The sequence below is a fragment of the Phaenicophaeus curvirostris genome, chromosome 8 (genome assembly GCF_032191515.1).
Source record: "Phaenicophaeus curvirostris isolate KB17595 chromosome 8, BPBGC_Pcur_1.0, whole genome shotgun sequence".
Taxonomy (NCBI): domain Eukaryota; kingdom Metazoa; phylum Chordata; class Aves; order Cuculiformes; family Cuculidae; genus Phaenicophaeus; species Phaenicophaeus curvirostris.
The window spans coordinates 38471494-38496040 of NC_091399.1; the positions used below are offsets into that span (position 1 = coordinate 38471494).

The 24547-nt window shown below is 40.9% G+C and overlaps 1 protein-coding gene across 2 annotated transcripts in view; it reads left to right on the forward strand.

Moving 5' to 3' along the window:
- LRRC7 (leucine rich repeat containing 7) overlaps positions 1–24547 on the forward strand; it is a 173941-nt gene that overhangs the window by 140408 nt on the left and 8986 nt on the right. The window contains exons 17-22 of one of the 2 annotated variants that reach the window (XM_069861981.1): positions 8117–8228; positions 8454–8634; positions 9613–11290; positions 12990–13139; positions 18232–18351; positions 23547–23765. In XM_069861981.1, the coding sequence (XP_069718082.1) occupies positions 8117–8228; positions 8454–8634; positions 9613–11290; positions 12990–13139; positions 18232–18351; positions 23547–23765 (2460 nt within the window). The remainder of the gene's footprint in view (positions 1–8116; positions 8229–8453; positions 8635–9612; positions 11291–12989; positions 13140–18231; positions 18352–23546; positions 23766–24547) is intronic. The other variant, XM_069861983.1, reaches the window with a different exon arrangement.

Genomic DNA, 24547 nt, shown 5'->3' on the forward strand with positions numbered 1-24547 from the left:
TAATGAAGCCAAAAGGAATGCTTCCTCAACTGCAGAGAACTTTAGATCAGACACTCTTGAACCATGACTTACAGTGAGTTGCAGAATCTAGCCTTTAATATCTTTGCCAGGAGTGGATCGGTATGCAGAGTAACAAAGTCTTCTAACTTGAGTACAGTCACTGAAAGGTAAATTCCTATATCCTGCAGTCTTGTGCAAAGCAGATACAAATAGCTGAAGCTTGGTCTCAAAGGGCATCTACTTGTTAGTGTTCACAGTAAAGACTTACTTTGTACAGGCACGAGTTATAAATAAGGGAAATCTTTTGCACTGGCAGTATGTATTGATGATTTCTAACTTGGACAGGTCTGCAACAATACCAGTATTCCTGAAAATCTTCATGAAGTCTTAATGTTCAAAAGAAAGAAATGAGTAAAATAAATTATCAAATTGTGTTTTCACCCTTTTGTTATTTAAACATGTGATAAATTAATTGTCCTTGAAATATCCCTGTCTCTGGCTAGTCACATATGCTGAATTTTTCTTCATTGATTTTCCCTATCCTTACGCAGATTGGCTATTCTCACACATGCAGCAGTTGCTGTAGATGCTGTCAGTTCTATGTGGTTTATTTATAGTTAAACATTTTCATTTCTTAAAAAAAAATTATTTTAAGATGGCTTCAGAAGACTTTCTTCAGAACTAGGCAGAGTTTCAATTAGTACTTAAAACTAAAATAGTTAAGTTGAATTGTTCATGTTTTTATATAAATCTGAAATCTTAAATTTCACCATGATTCCTTTTAAACCATTAGATTCTTTCTTACTGTGTATCTGGTCTTTTAACCAACTTATACCGTGTGGCATGAGTATTTATGTGGTCTGCTGTTGTTGCTGAATGTATACTATTTATTTAGTATAATCTAGCTTTTGAACATGAATATTCTTCATAGATTTCTACTGGTTTGAATGATCCCTACTGCAAACCCATATATGTTATCTATCTGGGATTCGAATTGATGTTGTCTGACAAAGACATTAGGTGTTTGGTCTCGTGGCTGTATCTGGTGGCATAGACATCAGAAACAGGAATCTGCACTGTTGAAGTTGCTGGTAAACTAAATGTTAATTGTTAAACCAAAATATGAAGACCCCAGTGAAGGGAGCCACAGCAGAGTCTTGTGAGTATCTGGAGTCTAGTGATGCTTCCACTCTGGAGATGGAGGGAAAGAGTAGTTGGCAGCAACACCATAAAAGACTACAGTTACTTTTAAATGCATGTGTGACCCCATACTATGTTCTAACATAGAAAAAGGGAAACACAAGTTTCATTGTTACATTTCATTCTTTGATAAAAATGCATTCACTTTTGCAACAGAAAAACAATGGTATCTAGATTTTCTGTGACTGTACCTGAGCTGTTAATTCCATGAGAAGCGGAAGTTGTATTCTACAGAGAGTGTTGAATTGCTGAAGATCCTGTGGTAATTCCTGTAGTGCAATTAAATAATGTGATTGCAATTTCCTATTTAATTTTCTACTTCAAGCAAGTGATGTGAGTGCATGACTCTTCCCATTGTATCAGTGAAGATTTTTTTTTCATCCTCTATTGTTATAATAGTGAAGATGGTGGAACTTTGTCAGATTTTAATTTTCCTAGTGTACTGAGTCAAGACTAGTAGCACAACTACCTCATCAACCAAAGAAAAGAGAGAAAATGTTCTTGTTGTTCATGCAGGATGGTGTACACATTTTCCTTTCTTTGGCTTCTTGCACGAAGATAAAGAAGATGTATGGGAAACTGAAGAAAAAGTCTGGATGACTTTGTGAATAATATTAGCATAATTTTAGTTTTAACGCATTAAATAAAACATAAATAAGCTCCATTTGCTTTTCAGATAATTAGGGGACGTGATCTAAAGCCTCCAGTTAAATTACAGTTTGAAAATGCAGGTGTGTTCTCATATAGATTAAGATTGAAGACAGTTTCTAATAACAACATAATTTAATTTCAGGTGCAGTGCTCATTTTTCCATCCTCAGAGGCCAGATAAGCTGGTTATTTTCTGATCTCTTTTGGATTTTCTTGCAATTAATTTACACATGTCTCTATACAAAACTGTTTCTAAATAATTAAAGGGAGCATCTGAAATGAGTAACAAGTTATATTTCAAATCCTCTGTATTATCCTCCACCTCTAGTTATAATAAGCAAACAATTAATTGTCAATTCAAATAAACCTCTTCATCATCTTAAGTAATTTTGAAAAATGAACATTTTGGATGAAAAGAAGTCTGGGGTGACTTGGTGTGTTGTGTAGCCTTTCCGTGAGGAACAATGAGAAATACAACAATGAACAGTTAAGATCTTAATAGTTAATATTCTTGATATGTATCCATTGTCAAACTGGAAATACATCTGTATAACTTGCATCTTTGGATTTAAAAAAAATTCTAGTCTGACCTACAGCATTCCATCCCTTGTGCTAAGTCCTAGCAGACTTATTAATACTGTGTAAAAAGGAGAGATTTTTATTCTTTGAGTGATCTGATGCAGATGCAGACACTAGTGCTAACAGCTAGAAAAATAGTGCCTCCACTGTATTGGATCTTCTGAGACCTTCATTTCATCTTAGTCAAAATAAGACCTCAAACATTTTAACTCCTGACTTTGCTATTCTGTGGGTTTGGGTTGTGGTGGGGGTGAAGACTGTTCTTTTTGGTTTGTGTTTAATGAAAGTTTCAGAGACTGTCTTAAAAGATCATCTGGCCTTTTCAGGAAGACTTGCACACTCTTCCCCAGGAAGCTTGGCTTCAGTTAATTCAGTTGATGTGTCCACAGTGGGAGCTATTTACCCCTAATGAGATGCACAATGACAGACACTGCTGATTGGGAGAGAAATACATGCTAAAGGTTTCTGGTTTGTATCTGCTTCAAGCCCATACTTTGATAAGCTCTTTGCAACAGAATTACGTATGTTTTGCCACAAGTCAGAAATATCTTCATTATAGAGTTTTGGATTCACCATGGCACAAAAGACCTTTACTGAGGCTGTGACCTTGCTGCCTTCTTCTCAAAGGAGAAAGGAGGCAATGAGTCACTTGTCTGGATGTCTGACTCACCAGAGACCTTTCTTCAGATAGGATGTCAAATGTCTTAAATTTCATTTTGAGCTTCTTTGGCTTCTGCCTGAACTTATCTAAGTGTCTGGACTGGAGGGGCTGCCTCCAAGATAAAGCCCACCTTCCATAAAATCAGTCCTGGGCTGACATCACTGGACCTCCTGAGGCTACAGCTTTGTCTGTCCCCACCTGCATGAGGACTCTGGAGGTGCAGTATTGCGCTTGATACAAACTTGTATACACAGAGCACAAAGGCCTGATTTATGTTTGATGGACCATGAAGTGGCTCTTTTGCAAGAGGCCAGAAACTCTCCCTATTGGCAACAGGCTTGTTGACATGTGGCAGATAGGAATGGTTGGACTCTATGATCCAAGAGGTCTTTTCCAACCTGGTGATTCTATGATTCTATGATTCTATGATTCTTATGTATGCAATTGAGTGCATTTCCATTTAGATAGAGAGCAACAGAAGCTTGTTTCCTCCAGAGATGGGAGAGCACAGGGAGTGCAATTCACATATCAGGGTGTTGTAACTCAAGGCAGTACTGAGACCTCTTTACTCGCACTGGAGACCACATACAGAGCTGGACAACAGCCTCTCCATGTTTTATAACTAGGATGATGATAGAAGGTCTTCCATCATCTGTAGTACATGACTGATGACTGAGTAGATAAGCATCAGCAGTTTAACTTTACAGAATTCTGACCATGTTAGCTAACAGATTTAGCCATATGAGATTAAACTACTGAAATGGACATTTTCATTCTAAAATACATCTTTGTAGGCAAGGGATCTCTAACTTTGATTTCTCTGGTGATAGATAGTTCTGGTCAGTTCTTGGGTGCAGCCTCTTGGCTGTATTTCTGATCACCTGAATAGACGAGGCTCCTCCAGCCACTTGCCAGTCCAGCAGACTGCAAGGCAGAGACACACATGACAGAAACAGTCATTCTGCCCTACCTGATGACAACTTTTTTCCAGGATCTATGTCTTTCCATGTGGAGTCACAAAAACTACCTCTGCCCTACTCTGTTCCTCATGCGATTATGTCTCCTTTTAAAGCTTTATCGTATGTCTGTGATTGCCTGCTGGGCCTGAAAAGGTGAGAACTCATTGCATCAGTGCCGTAATGTTGTGCTGTCTGCTGTGTCACTTCTGCAGATGGAAAGTGTGTTGGGATTCCTTTGTTCTCCCACTTTCAGATCCAATATCCGCATTCAGAAGTTTTCGTTTCACTGGTTCAGTTTTGTCACAGAATCACAGAATAACCAGGTTGGAAGAGACCCACCGGATCATCGAGTCCAACCGTTCCTATCAAACACTAAACCATATCCCTCAGCACCTCATCCACCCGTGCCTTAAACACCTCCAGGGAAGGTGAATCAACCACCTCCCTGGGCAGCCTGTTCCAGTGCCCAATGACCCTTTCTGTAAAGAATTTTTTCCTAACGTCTAGCCTAAACCTCCCCTGGCGGAGCTTGAGGCCATTCCCTCTTGTCCTGTCCCCTGTCACTTGGGAGAAGAGACCAGCACCCTCCTCTCTACAACCTCCTTTCAGGTAGTTGTAGAGAGCAATGAGGTCTCCCCTCAGCCTCCTCTTCTCCAGGCTAAACAACCCCAGCTCTCTCAGCCGCTCCTCATAAGGCCTGTTCTCCAGCCCCTTCACCAGCTTTGTTGCTCTTCTCTGGACTCGTTCCAGAGCCTCAACATCCTTCTTGTGGTGAGGGGCCCAGAACTGAACACAGTATTCGAGGAGCGGTCTCACCAGTGCTGAGTACAGAGGGAGGATAACCTCCCTGGACCTGCTGGTTTGTCTTGTATAAACATCCTGTTTGGGGCAGCCTTCGGTTCTAATGGCTACTTAAACCAGCCTTTCTGGAAGCTGCTGCTGCAGCCAGAAGAATGGAAGATATTAAAGAAGAGGTGGAAGATCCTGACTCTGCTTTCTTCTGGGATAATCCCATGTCTTGGGGTGACTCTCAGTGCCTTCCTGGATTAGTGGCTGGATTTTATTTATATCAGTCTGAAAACTGCTAGATTAGACAGCAAAATATCCAGAACTGTGGCTGTCTTTCACATTCCGAGCTTCAGATAGAGTTAATTTTATGATTTTTGTCAGGAGAATTCTATTTATTGGGACTTTGGAACTGTTGACCTACAGGCTTCTGCCATTTTCTGTGCAGAGACTGTAGTGTGGGTGAGTGGCTCAGTGAGGCTTTGTTAGAAAAAACGCACTACTAACTGTGGTTCTCAGGAAGGTGCCTGTGCCTTAGGTAGTCTTGCTTGTAGCCACCTGGCTGCATTTGTTCCTACACCGTCTGTGATCTCCTTCATTCTACCTTTGAGGTTTTAGAAAATTCTGGACCAAGTAACGTTTGCGTATCTATTTTACTTTTCTATTTGAAGGCTTTATATTCTTTGCAAGCAGAACTTAAGAGTTAGATTATTCTAAAAATTCCATCTCTCTAGATTATAATATAATGTTCTTGTATTATCAATATCAATAATAGGTGATATTTCTCTTTCCTAGTTATTTTAATGGATTTTACAATGTATTTTCTCTTGGGAAACAGATCACCATATTTTTCTGTCCTCCACCTATATCTTTCTCTGGTTAGTCCTAAGAAAAAATTTCTGACACAACAGTTTCATTTATGTCTTCTCTTTGTTCTTGCAGTTGGTCCTATTAATAATGCTTTTTTTTTTTTATTAGTGACCTTTTTGTTCTTGGGCTTGTAAGAGAAAGGGTCCTCTTAAACAGAGTAGAATTAAATGGAATATGGTTTTGGTTTTTAACAACATGTTTCACTTTCATGGCATAGGCGTGTTCACAAATACCAGACTAGTTCTTTCAAAAGTGTATTGATTTTTATTGGACTAGCTGGACAAGGGGCTGAAAAAAAAAGAATATAACAGAAACTGATTTCAGGCACCTGAAATAAAAACCTGTGTTTGTTGTTATATCAAAGATGGAAGTACTGGTTCTTCGTATCTTACAGCAAATAATTTTACTTTTATCTTATAACATTTGGAAGTTTCATGGGACTATATTGGGGTTCTAGGTTCCAGACAGAGAAAACACAGAATTCCAAAAGAGTCCCCTGTCTGATACAGACAACACTCATAAATCGACTCTGGAAAACCCAGACAAGAAGGATAAAGAAGAGCATACCAAAAGCTCAGAGGTACAAGAACCTTAGCATGCACCGTGCTTCAAAGGTGGAGAAATTCACACTCTGCAAATGCTGTGCACTTTTTTATTTCCTGAAAAGTGGTTTTGGATGCTTGTACATTTCACTAAAAGGTGATTGTGCTGCACTGGAAAAATAGCTTTAAGTCATGTGTACAGTACTACTGTTATATCAGAAATACCACGCACAACAAGGGATCTCTGCATGTAAAAGTAATTTAAAGTCTTGAATATGTTACACCATGAAAGAATCAGCATGTGGCTATTTTTGCTTAAATGTTAGCACTGAGGAAGTGAATTAAATGGGCTGTGAAGACACCTGTTCTTTGCTCTTTCGGTATGGTACTACCTCCAGTAGAACATCAAATGCAGAAGGATTAAAATATCTGTGTAAATTTAATTATATTTTTCAAGGATAAATCACATGGCAAATGCTTCTACAAATCTTTGTTTCCACTGTTACTACAAAAAGTAGTTAATGGAGGGTTTCTGAAGCTTTTCTCCTTATGACTAAAAGCAAGTAAGTTTTAAAAATATTGTAGCATTTTACATTTTAATAATGTGGGTTTGGTTTAAGTACTCTCATTTTAAATTGTTTCTCTGAGTATTTTGTCTCTCTCCTTTATTGACTTCACTCTGCAAAATCACTTGAGTACCTTTAAAAACAAAATGTCAGGGTGCAGAGATCCTCATTGTGTCTCCATTAGTGTAAGTTTCCTCCCTCCTGTGTTTCTCCTAACCATTTCCTTCCTTGTGTATTCTACTAATTATTGATTTTCTCCTAATATCTGTCAAAAACTTCCTCTTTTTAACTAGATACTCTCCTTCTCCAACTTCCATCCTCTTCACGAAAAGCAGCTCATCCTCTCACTTCCAAGATGATTCATGTTTCTCACACCTCTCCCCACAAGGATCTTAATTGGCATTGGCATGACCTCCCAGTGTTTCCAGGCCAATCACCACCAGTTCTTCTTCCATTATATTTCCCTGAGTCCATGCACCAGGACTCACAAAGTGGGTTTCCCATTTGCTCCTTCTTCTGACTCCCTTCCCCTCCTGAGGAATACTGGTAGTGTCATTCCTTACCCTGTCTCCCCAAGGCACCCATCTTCAGGTCAGCATGCTTCTCATTTCCAAACTTTCTTCCAGGGATAAGAAGATTGCCTGTTTGTGTCTTCATTCTCTTCTAGCTAATTCTGTCCTAATTTAAAATATCTCTTTCTAAGACTACATCTTACTTTCATTCCACTTTTTAACTCATATTGTTTTCGGTATGTATCCTGTTGCTGGCTACAACAGCACAGCAGTTGTGCAGGGCAGTCTTTGAAGGTCAAGATTTGCTGAACTCTCACTACGAAGTGTATGAAATCTTAATTTAGTGAAAAACTCTTTAGAAACAAAGAAATTTTAATGAAGTATACCTAAAAGGACAGTTGAATCTATGGAAGGACTTGTGCAACACAAATGAATGACGAATACTTACTCCTCAAATATATGGAAGTTTACTCTTAATTTTTTATTTATTTCTACTGGCAACTTGCATTTTGTGACCTTTACTTCATCAAAAATGGCCTTGGTGTATCTTGCAAGTCCCATCTGTTTTATCTACATTTTCAGAATGAACACATCACTATAACTTTTACAAGTATTTATGTAGGACTAATTGGAATTTTCAGCTGACAAATCAGCATGATTAGACACTACCCATATGGTGGGCTTTTGGTGTGTTGTCACATTCGTGAGAAGAAGGCTATGAAATGTTTGTTCGTTGCATTTTGAAGTGGACTCTGTTTCCTATATTTACTCTACATTATTATATTCCTCAGGATGCTTTTGGACATCCTGCCAGTGAGATGAGAATAGGGGAACTTCGTCCTTCCATGCCAGAGACTCCGTTGTACCCACCCAAACTTGTTCTTCTGGGTAAAGAGAAGAAAGGTACTAACTTGACTTACAACCTTTTAGATGAAAGCATATGTAATGTACACAGATAGACATGTAACTTCAGGTGTTTGCTTCACTCTGATTTCAAAATATATTAAATTCATGTTTGTGCACGTATATATATATGTATCTTCATAGTATCTGTTAAAAATATTATTTCTCTGGAGTTTAGTTTTCAAATTGTTTGCTCCTAAAATTGCTTGCTGTGTTTTGTTTCAGAATCAACAGATGAGTCCGAAGCAGATAAGATCCATTGTCTGAATAACAGCGTTTCCTCAGGCACTTACTCAGACTATTCCCCTTCCCAGGCTTCCTCAGGGTCCTCCAATGCGCATATTAAAATGGGGTCCTTGCAGACAACGGCTAAAGAAGCAGTAAATAACTCTTTGTGGGGGAACAGGTGGGATCATCTCTCTTAACACAGCTTCAGGTCACTTTTCGTCTTTGGTTGTCACATGAACTATCTGTTAAGGCATTCAGCTAAAACAATGCAGCATTTTTACCCTGGGTTTGCAGAGGTGTAGCTTTTCAAAGCTCAGGCTGGGCAAAGTTGGCCACCCATTCATACTCTATAATATAGTCAGTAATTCTACAGCTGCTTTTTCAACTATGTGCTATAACCAGATATTAAAAGGGCCTAGTAACTGAGCTACAATTATTCTGCCCTGTGTGGTCCTGAGCTGCAGCTAGCTATAATTTAGCGTAAATAGCAGAGTGTATGTCTCTCGTATTATTGCCGTCCTGAGCCTCACTCTGCCCTGGACCTATAAGAACAACACAATTCTTTGAAAGTTGTGATTTGCATTGGCTGTCAGCAACCTGAAAGTGCTCTTGTACCATACCAGGAATGCCCTGCCCTGTCTATTCTTGCCATAAATCACCTAATGTAGTTCCATCCTAAAAGTAGTTACATCCACAGGCTCTTCTCCATTAAAGAGAAGCTGGAGTCTTCTCATTGGAGAGGCATAAAATCTCAGTGGTGAGAACATGAACAAACTCAATCTGGTATTTTGTTTTGAAAAAGAATAATGTAAGTGTAAAAAAATCTTTCCCTGCACTCACAGAAGATTATTTTTAAAGCAGGAAAATATGTTCAGCTGGATTTATATGAATATGGCATTGAGCCACCCAGGACTTCTGACTGACTGCTTCGTTTCTCTGTGTATGTATTTACTGCATCTGTACTCCAGTGCAAAAAACTACTTCAGCCATTTGTGCCAAACCAGTGGCACAAGGTGCACATCTCATAGTACAATCTGAAAGCCAGAGTATAGATGGGACAATATTAAATTGCTTTAAAATTCCATCTTTCTGAAGGTTGATCATGTGCTCTAATAGAGAGCATTTTATCTTGTTCCATTCTGGTTTGGTTTTGCAGGTTGGCACAGTCATTTCCACAGCCCCTTGAAACAAAGCCATTGCTGAGCCAGCGGGAATCTGCTCCGGCGGGGAACCTGCCACAGCGCACCGACAGGCGCCCGCTGAGCGACACCTTCACCGACAGCTGGAATGACGGCTCGCACTACGATAACACAGGGTTTGTTGCAGAGGAGAGTGCGGTGGAGAACCCTAGTGCTAACCACCTCCTGAGCTCAAAATCTAGAAGCACATCTGCACACGGACGCAGGCCGTTGATTAGACAAGACAGGATAGTTGGCATTCCCCTGGAGCTGGAGCAGCCAACGCTCAGAAACACACATGAATCTGAAGTGCCTCCTCCCAATCCTTGGCAAAATTGGACCAGAACCCCTAGTCCTTTTGAAGACAGGACAGCTTTTCCTTCCAAACTGGAAAGCACCCCTACCACCAGCCCTTTGCCCGAGCGGAAAGATCATGTCAAAGAGTCTCCTGAGATGACTAGCACTTTCACTCCAGGAATAGCATGGGAATATCATGATTCAAATGCTAACAGAAGTCTCACAAATGTCTTTTCACATATCCACTGTCGCCCAGATCCTTCCAAAAGTGTTATTTCAATCAGCAAGAGTACAGAACGTCTTTCTCCAATGATGAGGGATTTGAAAACTAACAAATTTAAGAAGTCACAGAGTATTGATGAGATAGACATTGGTACATACAAAGTGTATAATATACCCTTAGAAAACTATGCATCTGGTAATGAAACTGTAGGAACCCATGAGAGGGTGGACAAGCTCCTGGGCCCAGAGCACGGCATGCTGAGCATGTCCCGCAGCCAGTCAGTCCCCATGCTGGACGATGAGCTGCTGACCTATGGCAGCGTCAAGGTGCAGCCGCAGCAGAAGTCGTCTGTCACAAAGAAAGTCTACCAGTTTGACCAAAGCTTCAACCCGCAGGGAGCAGTGGAGGTCACAGCAGAGAAGAGGCTACCACCGCCTTTCCAGCTCAACCCTGAGTACATTCCCCAGCAGACTAAAAACTTGCCCCAGGAGCTGGTCAGTCCTAGAGCCTACCACGGCTACCCCCCTGTGGAGCACATGTTCTCCTTCTCCCAGCCTTCGGTGAGCGAGGATGCAGTCGGTGTCCCCTTTGCGAGCCAGGGGTCTCGGCCGGGGTTCTTGAGGAGAGCGGATTCGTTGGCCAGCTCCACAGAGATGTCCATGTTCAGGAGGGTCAGTGAGCCCCATGAGCTGCCCCCAAGCGATAGGTATGGCCGACCTCCGTACCGAGGAGCTATGGAGCGCCAGGGCAGTATATCAGTCTCTGAGTCTCAGTTCCTCAAGAGGAATGGCAGGTACGAAGATGAGCATCCTTCCTATCAAGAAGTGAAAGCCCAGACTGGAAGCTTTCCAGTTAAAAACCTTACACAAAGGAGGCCATTGTCTGCAAGAAGCTACAGTACAGAGAGTTACGGCACATCCCAAACCAGACCGGTTTCAGCGAGGCCAACAATGGCAGCGCTGCTGGAAAAGATACCGTCAGACTATAACTTGGGTAACTATGGCGACAAGCCTTCCGATAGCAGTGATATAAAGACAAGGCCTACCCCTGTGAAGGGAAATGAGAGCTGTGCTAAAATGCCTGCTGACTGGAGACAACAGCTACTTAGACATATAGAAGCTAGAAGGTTAGACAGGGTATGTTTGGCATTTCTCTGCAATTAATGCCTTTAGTTGTGTGTTTTGGTATGTCAAACTATTTGCACGTACAGTGGTAATCACCAGAATTCCCAGTAATGAAATTCCTGCATTGGAACTGGCCCACAAAGAGGTCTGGGGTGCTCAAAAGCAGCTGGAGTGAGGGGTTCCCGGGTAAATGGGTGATAAAGAGTCTCTGCACAAGTAACGCACCACGGTTCACGTTACTGTTGTAGTAACTGCTGCAGCACGTAAAAAATCTCTCCTGCTGAATTCCACCACTTCAGTAATGATTTGAGAGCTTTAAAAGATGTTGGGTACCTCTTTGCAAAAGGCAATAAAAAGTAAAATGATGTATTTTAGCTTTCATATCTCTGTTGGTGGAGGAGATTTAAAGGTAATTCTGAAATTCAAAGATCACTAGATATACACTGCCACTGTTTTTAACAAGGAATATAATTATTAGTCCTTTTACAGTAGGAAATTATGCTTATTTACCTTCTATACAAAACAGTACAAGTACTCCAGTGCATGATTTCTATAATGATCTTGACTATTTAATGATCTACTTAATGAATTGAATTTGCTTCGTAATCTGAAGTGATTGTGAAAAATTACTCTCATGAAATGCGTAAGTTAGTTCCAAAGTGTGTCCATATACCTATTTTATGCTAGGTACTCACAAGTTTGGTGTCAATATATAGTCATTATCTTCAGCTTGCTTGGATGTGTTGCATATTAAAATATCATTAAGGATCAGATGGGTAAACTTTATAAACTGACTTGTAGGCTGAAGCTTTTCCCACATTTCAGCCATTTTCCTTGTGTTGTGTAATACTGACTGGGAAATATCTAGTACCTAGGCAAAATAGTGCACCCCAAGTAGAGATGTTTCTGGTGGAAATAAACACTTCCCAGATGTTTAAGAGATATCTTACAATGTGTATTTGCTTAAGAAATACTTTATCTCATGGAAAGCTGACACTGGTGATTTTATGTAGTTAAATTGAGTTCACAGTGATCCCTGCAGGTGCCAGCCAGATAGGTTCTAGTTGTTTGCAACATCTGATAAGCAAAGCTTTATCAAGCTGGGATGTCTGATGGAAGTTTTGCCGATGAGAACACCTGGGCACCTCAATGCAGCAGCTCCTCCAGGAGAAGATGCTGCCCACCTGCCCGCAACCCACGGGATGCCAGTCTGTGCAAGACCTGGGTGCCTGCTGTGCTGGGCCCAGCCAAACCTTGTCCCCATGGGCAGCTGCTAGCCAGGGAGCCTTTGCAAAGCTCGTGAGATGGTACAGAACCACCTTGTAGAGGGCTTCTTTCCTCTGCCTTTCATGCTCTTTTATGCTAGATACAGGTTTTCTGGCCCATCTGTGGTTGCGCAAATGTACCAAAATTTGGCCATATTTGCAAAATAAAGACTTGTACTATGTTATAAAATGCAATTTTCAAACTACAGATAACAACATATTTCATCTGCCGTCAGCGTTGAGTCTTTTATGGTATCCATTTTATGTATAACTAGCAATGTATTTGCTTCCGTGTGACCCAGTGCATGCATCAAAAAGCTATTTATTTCTTGGTACTGTTTGTTTGCTTAAACTAAAACTTTGTGAAATTAACCATATATGTGTGATACTTAATTCGATGAGCATGTGTGTTCATATCCTGTCACGTGGTTGTTTCCTCTACTCAGACCGCTGCTTACAAACACAACACAGTTAGCCTTGGCATGCTGCACTCTGGAGGGTTTTCAGCAATGCATGCCGGCAGAAGCATGACTTTAAACTTGCAGACTAAATCTAAATTTGAAAACCAATTGCTTCAAGAGCTACCTCTACCGAAAGTAAGTATGGGATAGCCAGCATATACCAGCATTACAAAATAAATTAATAATACTCCTTGCTTTTTCCTGTTTTAGCTTTTGCCTATTATTCATGCTTATATTATACCCATCCAAAAAGCAAAGATGATAGCAATACAGTTTTCCAACTCAATAATCTTGCTTTTTGGATTACGTAGCTCACATGGCTGTCATTACTGCTTTCTGCTGTCCTGTTACAGACTGATGCGATCATTTTCTCAATGATTTAAGCTGTGCACAGAAATGGAGAAAGGGTTTTGTTTTGTGACTGTTGGATCTTAGTAAAATTAATGTAGAAATATTTAATATGCATTTAAATAGGCTTCAAGAGACAGGAATTTTAATATTTGAACATTAATTGGGTATGCTGCAATAGTTAATGAGCTTTGAAGACATGCCTACCACACCTAATTTTAAACTCTTATTGAGTAATAGAAGGATAATAATTTTCTAATTTTTTTTTACTGTTTACAGCTATTAACAATATATTGTTGATAAGTACATACATACAAAATTATACACAAACAAGTGGTTGATGGGAAAAGCACCTATGACAAGCCAGAGAGGTACATTGCTCAAGTATTTTCAGAGTATCAGCAAGGAGATGCTGAGATGTTGTTCTGTATCATGTACAGCCCCACCAGAGTCACAGCAGCAGCCAGTTGCCAGACTCTTGCAAGCAGTCACACTGTTTAGGTTGCACAGAATGGAAGGGGTGACTGCAGTTCTTAGAGTGACATGCGTTGTTCAGTGTCCCACTGCTTTAGCATCAGTAGCTGTTGGTGCAAATTAGCAACATCTCTGTGAGTAATTAAAGGGTAACAGAGCACAGATCCAGGCGCTGAAATGTGATCATCTGCGCTGTTAATTGCTGGGCTGGCCTCAGGCATAGAGTGACCCTGGCCAGCTGGCACTCTCCCAGGCAATCCCTGGCTGGGAATCCAGAGCCCGCACTAGCCAGAAATTCCCAAAGGATTGTTTCAATGCCCAATTTATGAGTTTAGATCCAAGCCTGTTTAGAAGAATAAGATAATGTGATGTCAGCAACAAGAACAGATTGTGCTGGCTGGCCAGAGGTCAGGCCTTGGTACTGCTTCGCTTACTAATGCAACCGTAGGCATCGAACACTGAATTTCGAGGCAAGCTGTGGCAGGTTAGCAGTGCGCACGCACACACACACAGAGGTCATTGTCAGGTTTCTCCTGCTGTAACTTACTTTCCATGCACCATTATTAATGTCATTTACATCTCCCGTTCAGCTGTCCCTGGATTTACAAGTCCTAATGTTAGTGTGTGCTTCTCTGTTGTTCAGTGGATGACATCTAGGTCAGATCTCAGTCATAGATGTGTGTCTGTTTGGACACAGCTTTCCAGTGTTGGTCATACTGTTTTTTTTCTTTCAAATAATTTGTTTGTTTCTTTGGACATATACTAATTCTCGTCACAAGTCCTTGAAAGAAGTCCATTTGGTATTGACTCCGGATAATGGTACTATTTTCAACACACATTTAGGAATAAGGTATTATATATCACTTTAATGGTTTTAGACTGTAGATGAATATGGATACTAATATATGGATATCGGAGGAGTTTCATGAAACCATTTAGGGTGACATGTCTTCTGTGAATTGTTCTGCTTTCAATTTCACCAGCATTTCATTGCTACATACCCATATACAGTGTGATGCTGAACTACATGAGGGAGGGGTGTATTCTATTACTGTACTGTTGGGAAAGCAGTGAAAATGTATTGTTGAAACATAAACTGAATGTTTAGTATCATTCTAAAAGATTCTGCATTTCTTAATGAATCAAGGCCACAGCAGCTTAATATTTGCCACCTCTTTTTCCTCTTTCTTATGGCCTAGACTCAAGAGAGTAGTGAATAAGGTCTTGTTGTCCAGTGGAAGATCAGGAAATCAAGTATAGCAATTACTTATTTTGAGAAAGTTTATTACATCGATTCTACTCCCTGTACAAAATGTTTGAACTGCTGCTTTTCATTTTTTTACCTAGACTTAATAGCTATGAGATTTGTTTGCAGTCTGTGCCCTGTCAGTGAATAATATTGCAAGTAGACAAATACATTTTACTGCAGAAAATGAAAAGAAAAAGCTGTTATCACAGAATTTTCCTATTTATTGAGAAAGCAGAAGGCACGCTCTATATTTTTTCTTTTCCATTTTGAGTGCAAGCTCGCCTCTGCAGACCATGCAGTCACTTACAAAAACAGCACAGCATTGTCTGCAGTGACAAAAGAGACACTTTTCAGAAGAATGCTTTTGATTTTGAGCATCCATCTCACCGTTTTCTTAAAAGTTTATGGTTTGGTGCACTTCACTCTCAGAAGTGTACAGTACCAGCTCCCCTTAGCGATAATAAGTGTGTTAACGTGTATCACTTGGGAGGAAAAACAGAAGTTCCCTTAGGAGGCTGCCTCGCTAATCCCCTCTGTCTCTGCGTGGTGAGGTCATATAGCACATTGTATAAATCCACTGCACGTCAGAGCCTCATGTTCCTTGATATGTGGGTGACTCTGTAAGGCATGGCTTACGTTGGAAAGATGATGGCCTTTTTTTTTTCATAGTTTTTTTAGTACTCCTCAGAGCAGAAACTTTTGTTATTATATTTTCCATTGTAGAAGCTGTTTACTGCCTTGGTCTCAGATGACGTACCCCCATTTGGATGAGGATTACATGGGGAAATAGACTTATAGACTTATAGAATCACTAGGTTGGAAAAGACCCACTGGATCATCGAGTTCAACCATTCCTATCAATGACTAAACCATTCCCCTCAGCACCTCATCCACCCGTCTTTTAAACACCTCCAGGGAAGGTGCCTCAACCACCTCCCTGGGCAGCCTGTTCCAGTGCCAATGACCCTTTCTATGAATTTATTTTTCCTGATGTCCAGCCTAAACCTCCCCTGGCGGAGCTTGAGGCCATTCCCTCTTGTCCTGTCCCCTGTCCCTTGGGAGAAGAGGCCATCACCCTCCTCTCCACAACCTCCTTTCAGGTAGTTACAGAGAGCAATAAGGCCTCCCCTCAGCCTCCTCTTCTCCAGGCTAAACAACCCCAGCTCTCTCAGCCACTCCTCTTGTTCTCCAGCCCCTTCACCAACTTCATCGCTCTTCTCCGGACTCACTCCAGAGCCTCAACATCTTTCTTGTGGTGAGGGGCCCAGAACTGAACACAGGATTTGAGGAGCGGTCTCACCAGTGCCGAGTGCAGAGGGAGAATAACCTCTCTGGACCTGCTGGTCACGCCGTTTCTGATACAGGCCAAGATGCCATAGCAAACAAGGCAGAATGTCTGATTCCTGAGTTTCCTTAGGCACAAAGAACCCTCCCTGCACCCAAACTGGGACCCACGTTCTGCTCTAGATGAGCAGGGCTCAGTCCAGAGCTTGGGACCCCTTGGCAGGGGAGAACCCTTTGCACCGTGTTCATAGTCCTGGAGGTCTGTCCACATGAAAAGGGTTCATTGTGTGTGAGGGATTCGAGGTGTATCTTCAAGTTTCCTGCCTGTCCCTACACCAGCGTACAGCTCTGGGCAGAGGTTTGGCAGTGTTAGAGGATGCTGTGCTATCCAAGAGAGCAGCAGAACTGCTGCATCAGGCACTGGGACCAGTGTCTGCTGAGCTGTGAGGGATAACCCATGGAAAAAGTGTTGACACTCTCATTTTGCCATTTTTAATACGTGGAAAGAAAGCTCTACAGAGAGGTCTTGTGATTTCAACAGGAGAACTGTTTTACTGGTGGTTTTTATTATAAGGAAAATCACGTTTCCTGTTTTTCCAAGAAGACTTCTTGAATGATGGGAGATATATAATGAAAGTTTTCTTTGCTTTTAGATAAATAAGGTTGATTTTTTTTTTAACTCAACCCCTGAGGACTATAATTTACATCAAAATCTGCTTATATTTATTTTGAAAGGATTTTTAAGTTTGCATTAAAAAAAAAAGTTCTTAATTGACCAGTTACCAGCTTTAATATTTCAGAGCAGCAGTTTCATTTGTTCTTCATTCATTGAAAGAAATCTTTCATTTTTTTAATCTAAGCTGAGGAAGAAAATGCTTGAATGACAGAGGGGAAGAATAGACTTTTTTTAATGCAATTGCCTTTAATCAGCACTGAAGGAACAGCTAACTGAATTAGCACTACAAAATGCTAAGTGCTGTCAGTGGTAGCACAATGTTGGCATTTTGGAAACTGGCACAAAAAGCTGTACCCCTGTCAGCAGAATTCCCAGCTATGGCAAAGAAATACAGAGAGACAGATAACAGCAAATTAGGGTGGGACACAAAAATTAAAAACATCCTCAACAGTGCTGAAACCAAGTAAAAAAAAAAAAAACCAGGAGGAAAATTGACGAACAACATGTATGTAAGGAGAGAGAAGTGGAAAATAATCACTGAAGTATCAAGCTCACTTAGGAAAATCTAAATGAGTGTTATGTCCATTCCTATTCAGGAAAGCATTTAATTCATGGTTAATATTGTACAGTGATATCTGGTAACCTAGAACAAGACCAGCCACAGCCTAGAAAGATGTTTGTGAGAAGCAGATGACACTCAGTGATACACAGAGCGTAGCACAAGGTGACAGTAGTCACAAGTTCAATATTGCCATTAATGAATATTTTCTCAAGAAAATATAAGCACATCATTTAATCTTGTGGCAAATACTTACTAAAAATGTTTTTGATGCTTGAATGACCAGTAAGAAAGTTCTAACTAAAATCATTAATGGCAGCCTGTCTGCTTAATATGGAACTTTGCCAGCATTTGTTCATCCAAAAATAATGAGTTATGTTAAATGAATTTTCTCTCTTCTCTCATCATTCATTATTCTCATTATTTCTCTTACATATCTTTCAAGATCTCCTGCTTGCAGAGTCCCACAGCAATATGATTACACATTAATGAAATACCATAGAAATTTAAAAGTATTTCCATTTTAGCAATAATTTGTTACAGTTTAACTGGGCTGATTACTGAAGTAAATATGAAGAGAGCATTTTCTGTCATGGTGTGACAGTGACTAAAGGCTGCCCTACCATTTCTGCAACAGACCCCATCACAGCAGAGCAGCATCCTGGACAATGGGCAGGAGGAGGTGTCTGTGACCAGCCAGTGGAATCCCTACCCGCTGGGGCGACGGGACGTGCCACCGGACACTGTCACCAAGAAGGTAAGCAGCATGAACAAAGCTGCTAGTGTAGCTATGGTTGTCTTCTTTTCCTAGCGAATCACTAAAGGAAGGAAGACAGGTTAATGTGAACAGGTTTGGGAAACATGGTTTTGTTTCAATGTTTAAAGCACTAATCATTATGAATTAAGGATGGTGGTTTTGTGCCTGCTACCTGGTTTTGTATTTATTTATCTGAATGCTAGAAGTTACTTCTATAGTGTGTGAAATGTGAACAGTGGACTTGGCGGATGTATTCCTGCATGTATCAGATAGCGATCACCTCCCTCTTGTCCTGAAAAGAGAGGATTTTTCACTTCAATTACATTCTTCGGTTCATGACAAAAAATAAATCTGTTGAGATGGAAGCCAGCCCAGTGTCTGGACATTCACAGACATTTTGGCAGAGACATCCTAGGCACACATCAATTACTGATAAACTCCCTGTAAAGGGTTCTAATTTCTAGTACCTTGTGGCAGTAGATATTAAATTCCAGTGCTTGGATCTGGCCTGTTTCTATGAAAACACTGGCTGCTGTCTCCCAGCCCCAACTTGGCTCTGTCCATCAGCTGAGAAATTGCCATTTTTTGGTGCTCTAATCATAAAGCTGGTGAATGGAGGATCTTGACAAACAAAATTGTGTTTGCAATCATCTTTAGAAGGTGGAGCCACAGGTAAGCAGTGATAATTACATTAATTCTTATCTATATGGAGATTGGTTTGGCTCATTCCTGAAGTAGAAGCTTACAAATGAGTAGAACTGGTAGCTTATGTAGTGTAATTAACCGTCAGCACTGGTAAGGCAGATACCTTCCTACTGGCTTCACATCTTTTTATCCAAGACAGCCTCAGAAGCAGTAGCCCTTGCCTTCAGACAAAACCAGCAACAAGAGGTAGACGTGTAAGAGAGAATCGCTTGAAAATGGGAGACAAAATCCATTGTATCTTGAGCATCCCAGAGACTCCTTCCCAAGCACAGGAGTACAAGGAGGAGGGCACCCTGACATTGTTTGATGGATTTGGCTCTAACAGCCAAGTTATTCAAAGGGTTTCTTTATCCTCTGTTATACAAGAAACTAGGATAAGACATTTAAGAGGAGTTACTACTTATCTTCACTGGCATATTGGGATAAAACCTGCATTTATCCATTCACACAATCTAATGCCGTCTGTCTTGCATTTGTGCATCATCAGTGTTGCTATAATAAGAAACTGCAGAATCTGTTTTGTTCTGAATATTTCAGTATCTCGTTGGTCAGATGTGGAAAGTACAAACATTGCGTAACCATACTGAAATCTGCTTAACTCAGTGGAGCAATCCATTGTTACATCCGTTGTCAGTCACTTTAATTATATTGTAAATATTGGACACTGAACTGAAAATAATTAACTTTTGCAGTGGATGTTAAATAAAGTACAGAATACAAGTGAAATTGGGGAAGCAGGCTGCATAATAGAGATCTTTTTCTGCAGGATAAATAATTCCCATTTCCAAGAAAGGCAGCTTATCCACCTCCAGCAAGAGCTATCGTGTGAATACACAAGAAGTAGTGATACAGTCTCTCCAGACTCTGTTAACAGGAGTGAGAAAATGAATTCTGGATTTTTTTGCCCACTATCCTCAGGAGGTGGTTTGCACTGTGCTGTTATGACAATGCTAATTTCTTCTCCCTTGAAAGTGACCTAGGGCATCTGGGAATTAAAATACAGCACTTCTTTGAAGTCAGACTCGGAAATCTTCTATGGAAGTAATATTCAGCATAACAAACAGTTGAATTATGTGACTATAAGTTGTAGCATGTGCTTTGTTTTTCCAGTAAGAAAGTATTAGTGTGAATGGGCTTGTGCAGAGCACAGCCACTATATGGTACAGCTGTGCCTGGGAAATCACTGGAAGAAGAGTTGGGACTTGTTCTTTCAAGAGGAAGATCATGTACTGTAGACAGATAGGCTGCATACTCAAGATGATGCAGTGCACTTATAGATAAAGTAATACATGTTCCTAAATTATCCATATATAGAGGGCTACTATACATGTCATGATGGCTATTTATGTTAGTTAGGGTGGGAATCCTACATGGTAATTGCTGCATAATTATGTGGGGTCTGAGTAGTTGTTTACTTTTTGCTATTCAGAATACAGATTAAATGCTAGCTTCATTTTAAGTATTATTGTTTATGTGATAATCCATAATTTATGGGCTATTTCTCCTATAGAAAAGTTGGATATTTTCATCTTGAAAGTTAATGGTCCACTAATTTATTGAAAGATTACAGTATTTGAGGTGACTTTTTCTGTCATGTCAACAAGTCTGATTAAATCAGTTGTATTCTGAGGTAGCTGCTCCTTCATAAATAAGTAAGGAGTGTGATGAGATTACCAAAAAGGAACCTGGAAATCATTTCTTATGAAAAGGGAGGGCTGAAGAGTGAAAATGAAGATGAAAAACGAACAGAATCAGGCCAGCCAACCTGGATGCCGGGTAGTGACCCTCTAAGACAATGAGCTACACAGATTTGGGGATATGTAGGACTGTGTTAGTTGGCCTCTTCTCCTGCAGGACTGCAGCATCCCACACGAAGGCAAATCCTTGTGAGTTCCTGCATGGGCTGTAATGGATGGTGGATGTAGAAGGAGCATATGCTATGGAATTGGGGCAAAGCAGCTGCCTCAAAACGGGGACATACAAAAGCATCTGAGTCACCACTTCTCTCCCTTTCTGACTTGGGAGTATTTCTGTTAGCCATGACTGAGAGGCTGGAGGCTTCTGTTTCCTTTCCGGCATCTGCTGTTTGATACAGAGGTCTTTTACCCTGATAAAGAAAATTTGAGATTTTTCAGTGAAGAAGCACAATTTTTTTTTTGTATTTGAAATAGACATCTTCCTCTGAGCAGACAATGTACCCACTGTGGGCTGCTGCGGTGGATGTGGGATTGTATCTGGGGCAAATAGCAGAATTTATGAGATTCTGCTTTTTTGGCATCCTCTTATGATGAGTGTGACACAACATGAAGTACAGAACCATGATGCATGTGGTCACCTGCTCACCTTGCATCTCCACAGTGCAGGGTGACTCAGGATCTGCTGAGGATTGTTGCTGCTAGGGAGTTCATGAATCGCTAAAAAGTCTTTTCCTTCCCTTCCTTCCCTGAGCATTTTCCTTCCCTTCTGATCTTAGTTGAATTGAAGATCTCTCTGACCTGTAAAGCAGGGTGTTCACAGTACAGACTGACTTCACTGGGCTGTTCTTGGAGTAAGTTTGTCAGTGTCTTCCAAGCACTTTTATGTACACAGGTGAGCTGTGTTTTAAGAAGAGTTTGCGGATTGAATATTTGGACACAAGGAGTAAGAGATTTCTCTGTCATTACTCCTTTTGAGACTATCCCTCTTGTACTGAAATGGAGAACTCTCAGACATGTATTCTACCTAGTCTCTTTCTTCAAATGTCATCAGCAAAAAAATAAGAGGAGGCAGATCAGTTTTGCTGGCAGTCACTCTGTGTCTTTCTGGGATTCTGTGTTCAGTGACACGAGTAGTTCTGGCTGCATCTATATTAATGACGTGTTCTGCAGACCAAGCTTGGAAATCCATTAAGAAGTACTTTTGCTATGGCAACAAGCAATTAATTCTAATGCCCTGGCTGCTGTAACTTCTGAGGCCAGATGAACGGCCAAATGTTTTGATCTTTTGCTGTATTAAATTTAGTCTTGTTTAAAATACACTCGCACAACTGGTGGCTCTTCCACCAGGATCATAAAGGTTCTGTAGTATTGAGGATTAGATCCTCATGATGAGATGAAGTTGTGTCATTGGCTGGTGTAAACTTAGTGTGAAATGTGGTTTTTCATCCATGGAGACGTGCAGATATTGAGACATGCAACCTCTTTCACACTCAGGCTGTTCAAGTAACAGCACTGGTCGATGGATACATATAATCTGAAAACACTCAGTAGCAATGGTATGATATTTTGTGGAGGTAATATTTGATCATACAATGGAGCATGAATTTTCATAGAATCATAGAATACTTTGGGTTACAGAGGACCTTAAAGATCATGTAGTTCCAGCCCCCTCCCATGGGCAGGGACACCTCCCACCAGCCCAGGCTGCCCAAGGCCCCATCCAACCTGGCCTTGAACACCTCCAGGAATGGGACAGCCACAGCTTCCCTGGGCAACCTGTGCCAGGGCCTCACCACCCTCATGGGGAAGAAATTCTTCCTTTTGTCTAGTCTAAATCTGCCCCTCGCCAGTTTATACCCATTGCCTCTAGTCCTTTCACTACAAGCCTTTGTAAACTAACCATTTTGCTCATTCTCTTATGGCTAAGTTGCATGTGATTTACTTATAAGCAACATCTGAATCCTGTCAATACAAAAATTGTAAAATTGCCTCAACTGTATGTGTTTTGTAAAGATTTGCCTCAAATATTTATGTAAGTCACGTCACTAAATAGAGACAGTGTATTGAAAAGTAAGCAAGTATGCAACTTTACCATATCAAGAACAGAGTACCAAAAGCAAACCTCACCTGTTAATTCACAGCAGCAAACATGAAAGGCGGTGAGGACAGGGGAGTAGAAGAATGAGAGCAGCTGTCCATTTTTACTGAAAATATCAAAAGGCCAAGTCAATGTAATGCAGGTTTTCAGTTACATTTACAAAGTGTTAGAGCTTCCTGTCAGTAGATATTGTCATAGAAATTTGATCATTTGATAAGTTACATTTTGTAAAAGCCACTTTTTTTCCTAGGGCAGGGCATACGATTTAATAGATTGTGCTGCCTGGCCACAGTGCACGATACTGGCCAGTATCTGTGTTGTGTTATAAATCTTATTCCAACTATCCTTGGGGAAAAAAACAGCATTCAGGTATCTACAGAGTGTGCTGTGATGAATAATTTACCCTACTTCAATTTATTAAATGTCTTCAGTTCACAAAACATCTGGAGCTGAAGCATATATCATGAATGAGCAAAAAAGGGTTCCTGTTTATAAAACATCCTGTATATGGCTTATTTCCCTCGAACCTCCTAGGGTCACTGAATGCGTTTAATCACCGTTTTTCCCAACTGTGGTCAAAAGGCAAACCTCTGATATGATTAAAGAGGTTTGCATTTACTTGACTGTGTAAGTTGTAATAATTGCTTCTTTTCAGCTTCCTGAATTTCTGGCCTAACGGGTTACGTTACCCACAGGCAGGTAGCCATATCCAGACCTTAATGGGATCGCAAAGCCTGCAGCATCGGAGCCGTGAGCAGCAGTATGAAGGAAACATGAACAAAGTCACCATTCAGCAGTTTCAGCCGCCACTGCCTATTCAGATTCCCTCTTCGCAGAGCTCTCGAGCGCCTCAGACAGGGCGATGTTTAATCCAAACCAAGGGTCAGAGAAGTACAGATGCGTATCAGGAGCAGGTGAGAAAGCGTGTCTCTAAAATAACGCTTTGACAGAACCTAGGGCTATGAGAGGGGGCCTCCCCGGCACCAGGAACTGATGGCAACACAACTCGGTGTTGAAGTTCCTTAACAGAGCTGCCATCACTGGGTCACACCAATCTAATTAGCAATTTCTGCTGATTCCCAGTAACCTAGTTCAGTGCTAACAGGGCAGCATATTTGGCAAGACACTGATCTTCTCACATTTGTATCAGCTGCTCCAGTTCAGCCCTAAAGGCCAGCCTATAGCTCCAGGGCCCCCAGCCTAACTACAAGTTTCTTCATGAGTTGGTCCTATCCCCATTGTATTTGGCCTTAATTATGGCAATAACCATGTGAGGCACCTGGTTTGCAGAATGAGTTTCAGAATCATTAGTAAACTTTTCTCATGTGTAAAGTGTTGATGAGTTCACGCAAGCAGCTACCTGTGTTCAGTCCCTGAGTATCACAGTGAGATTCAGAAGCAATTGCTTGTGTGGATAGAGTACATGCTCAGACTGGCTCAATAAGTAGTTATTCAGCTACCCTGAAGTCATTTTTATTTTATATTCAATTACCCAATGCCATTTAGAGTTATCCTACCTAAAAGATAGGATTCAGCACTGTTTCCTGGAGTAATACACTTGAAGAAGTGATTGGTGCTTAGTGCAGGCTGCCTGGGCTGTGGCTCCAGTGCTGACAATGGTCTGATCTCTGAACTTCAGAGTACTTAGTCCTTGGCTTTGTCCCAAGCATAGCGCCTGGGGAAGCTGCACGGGTAG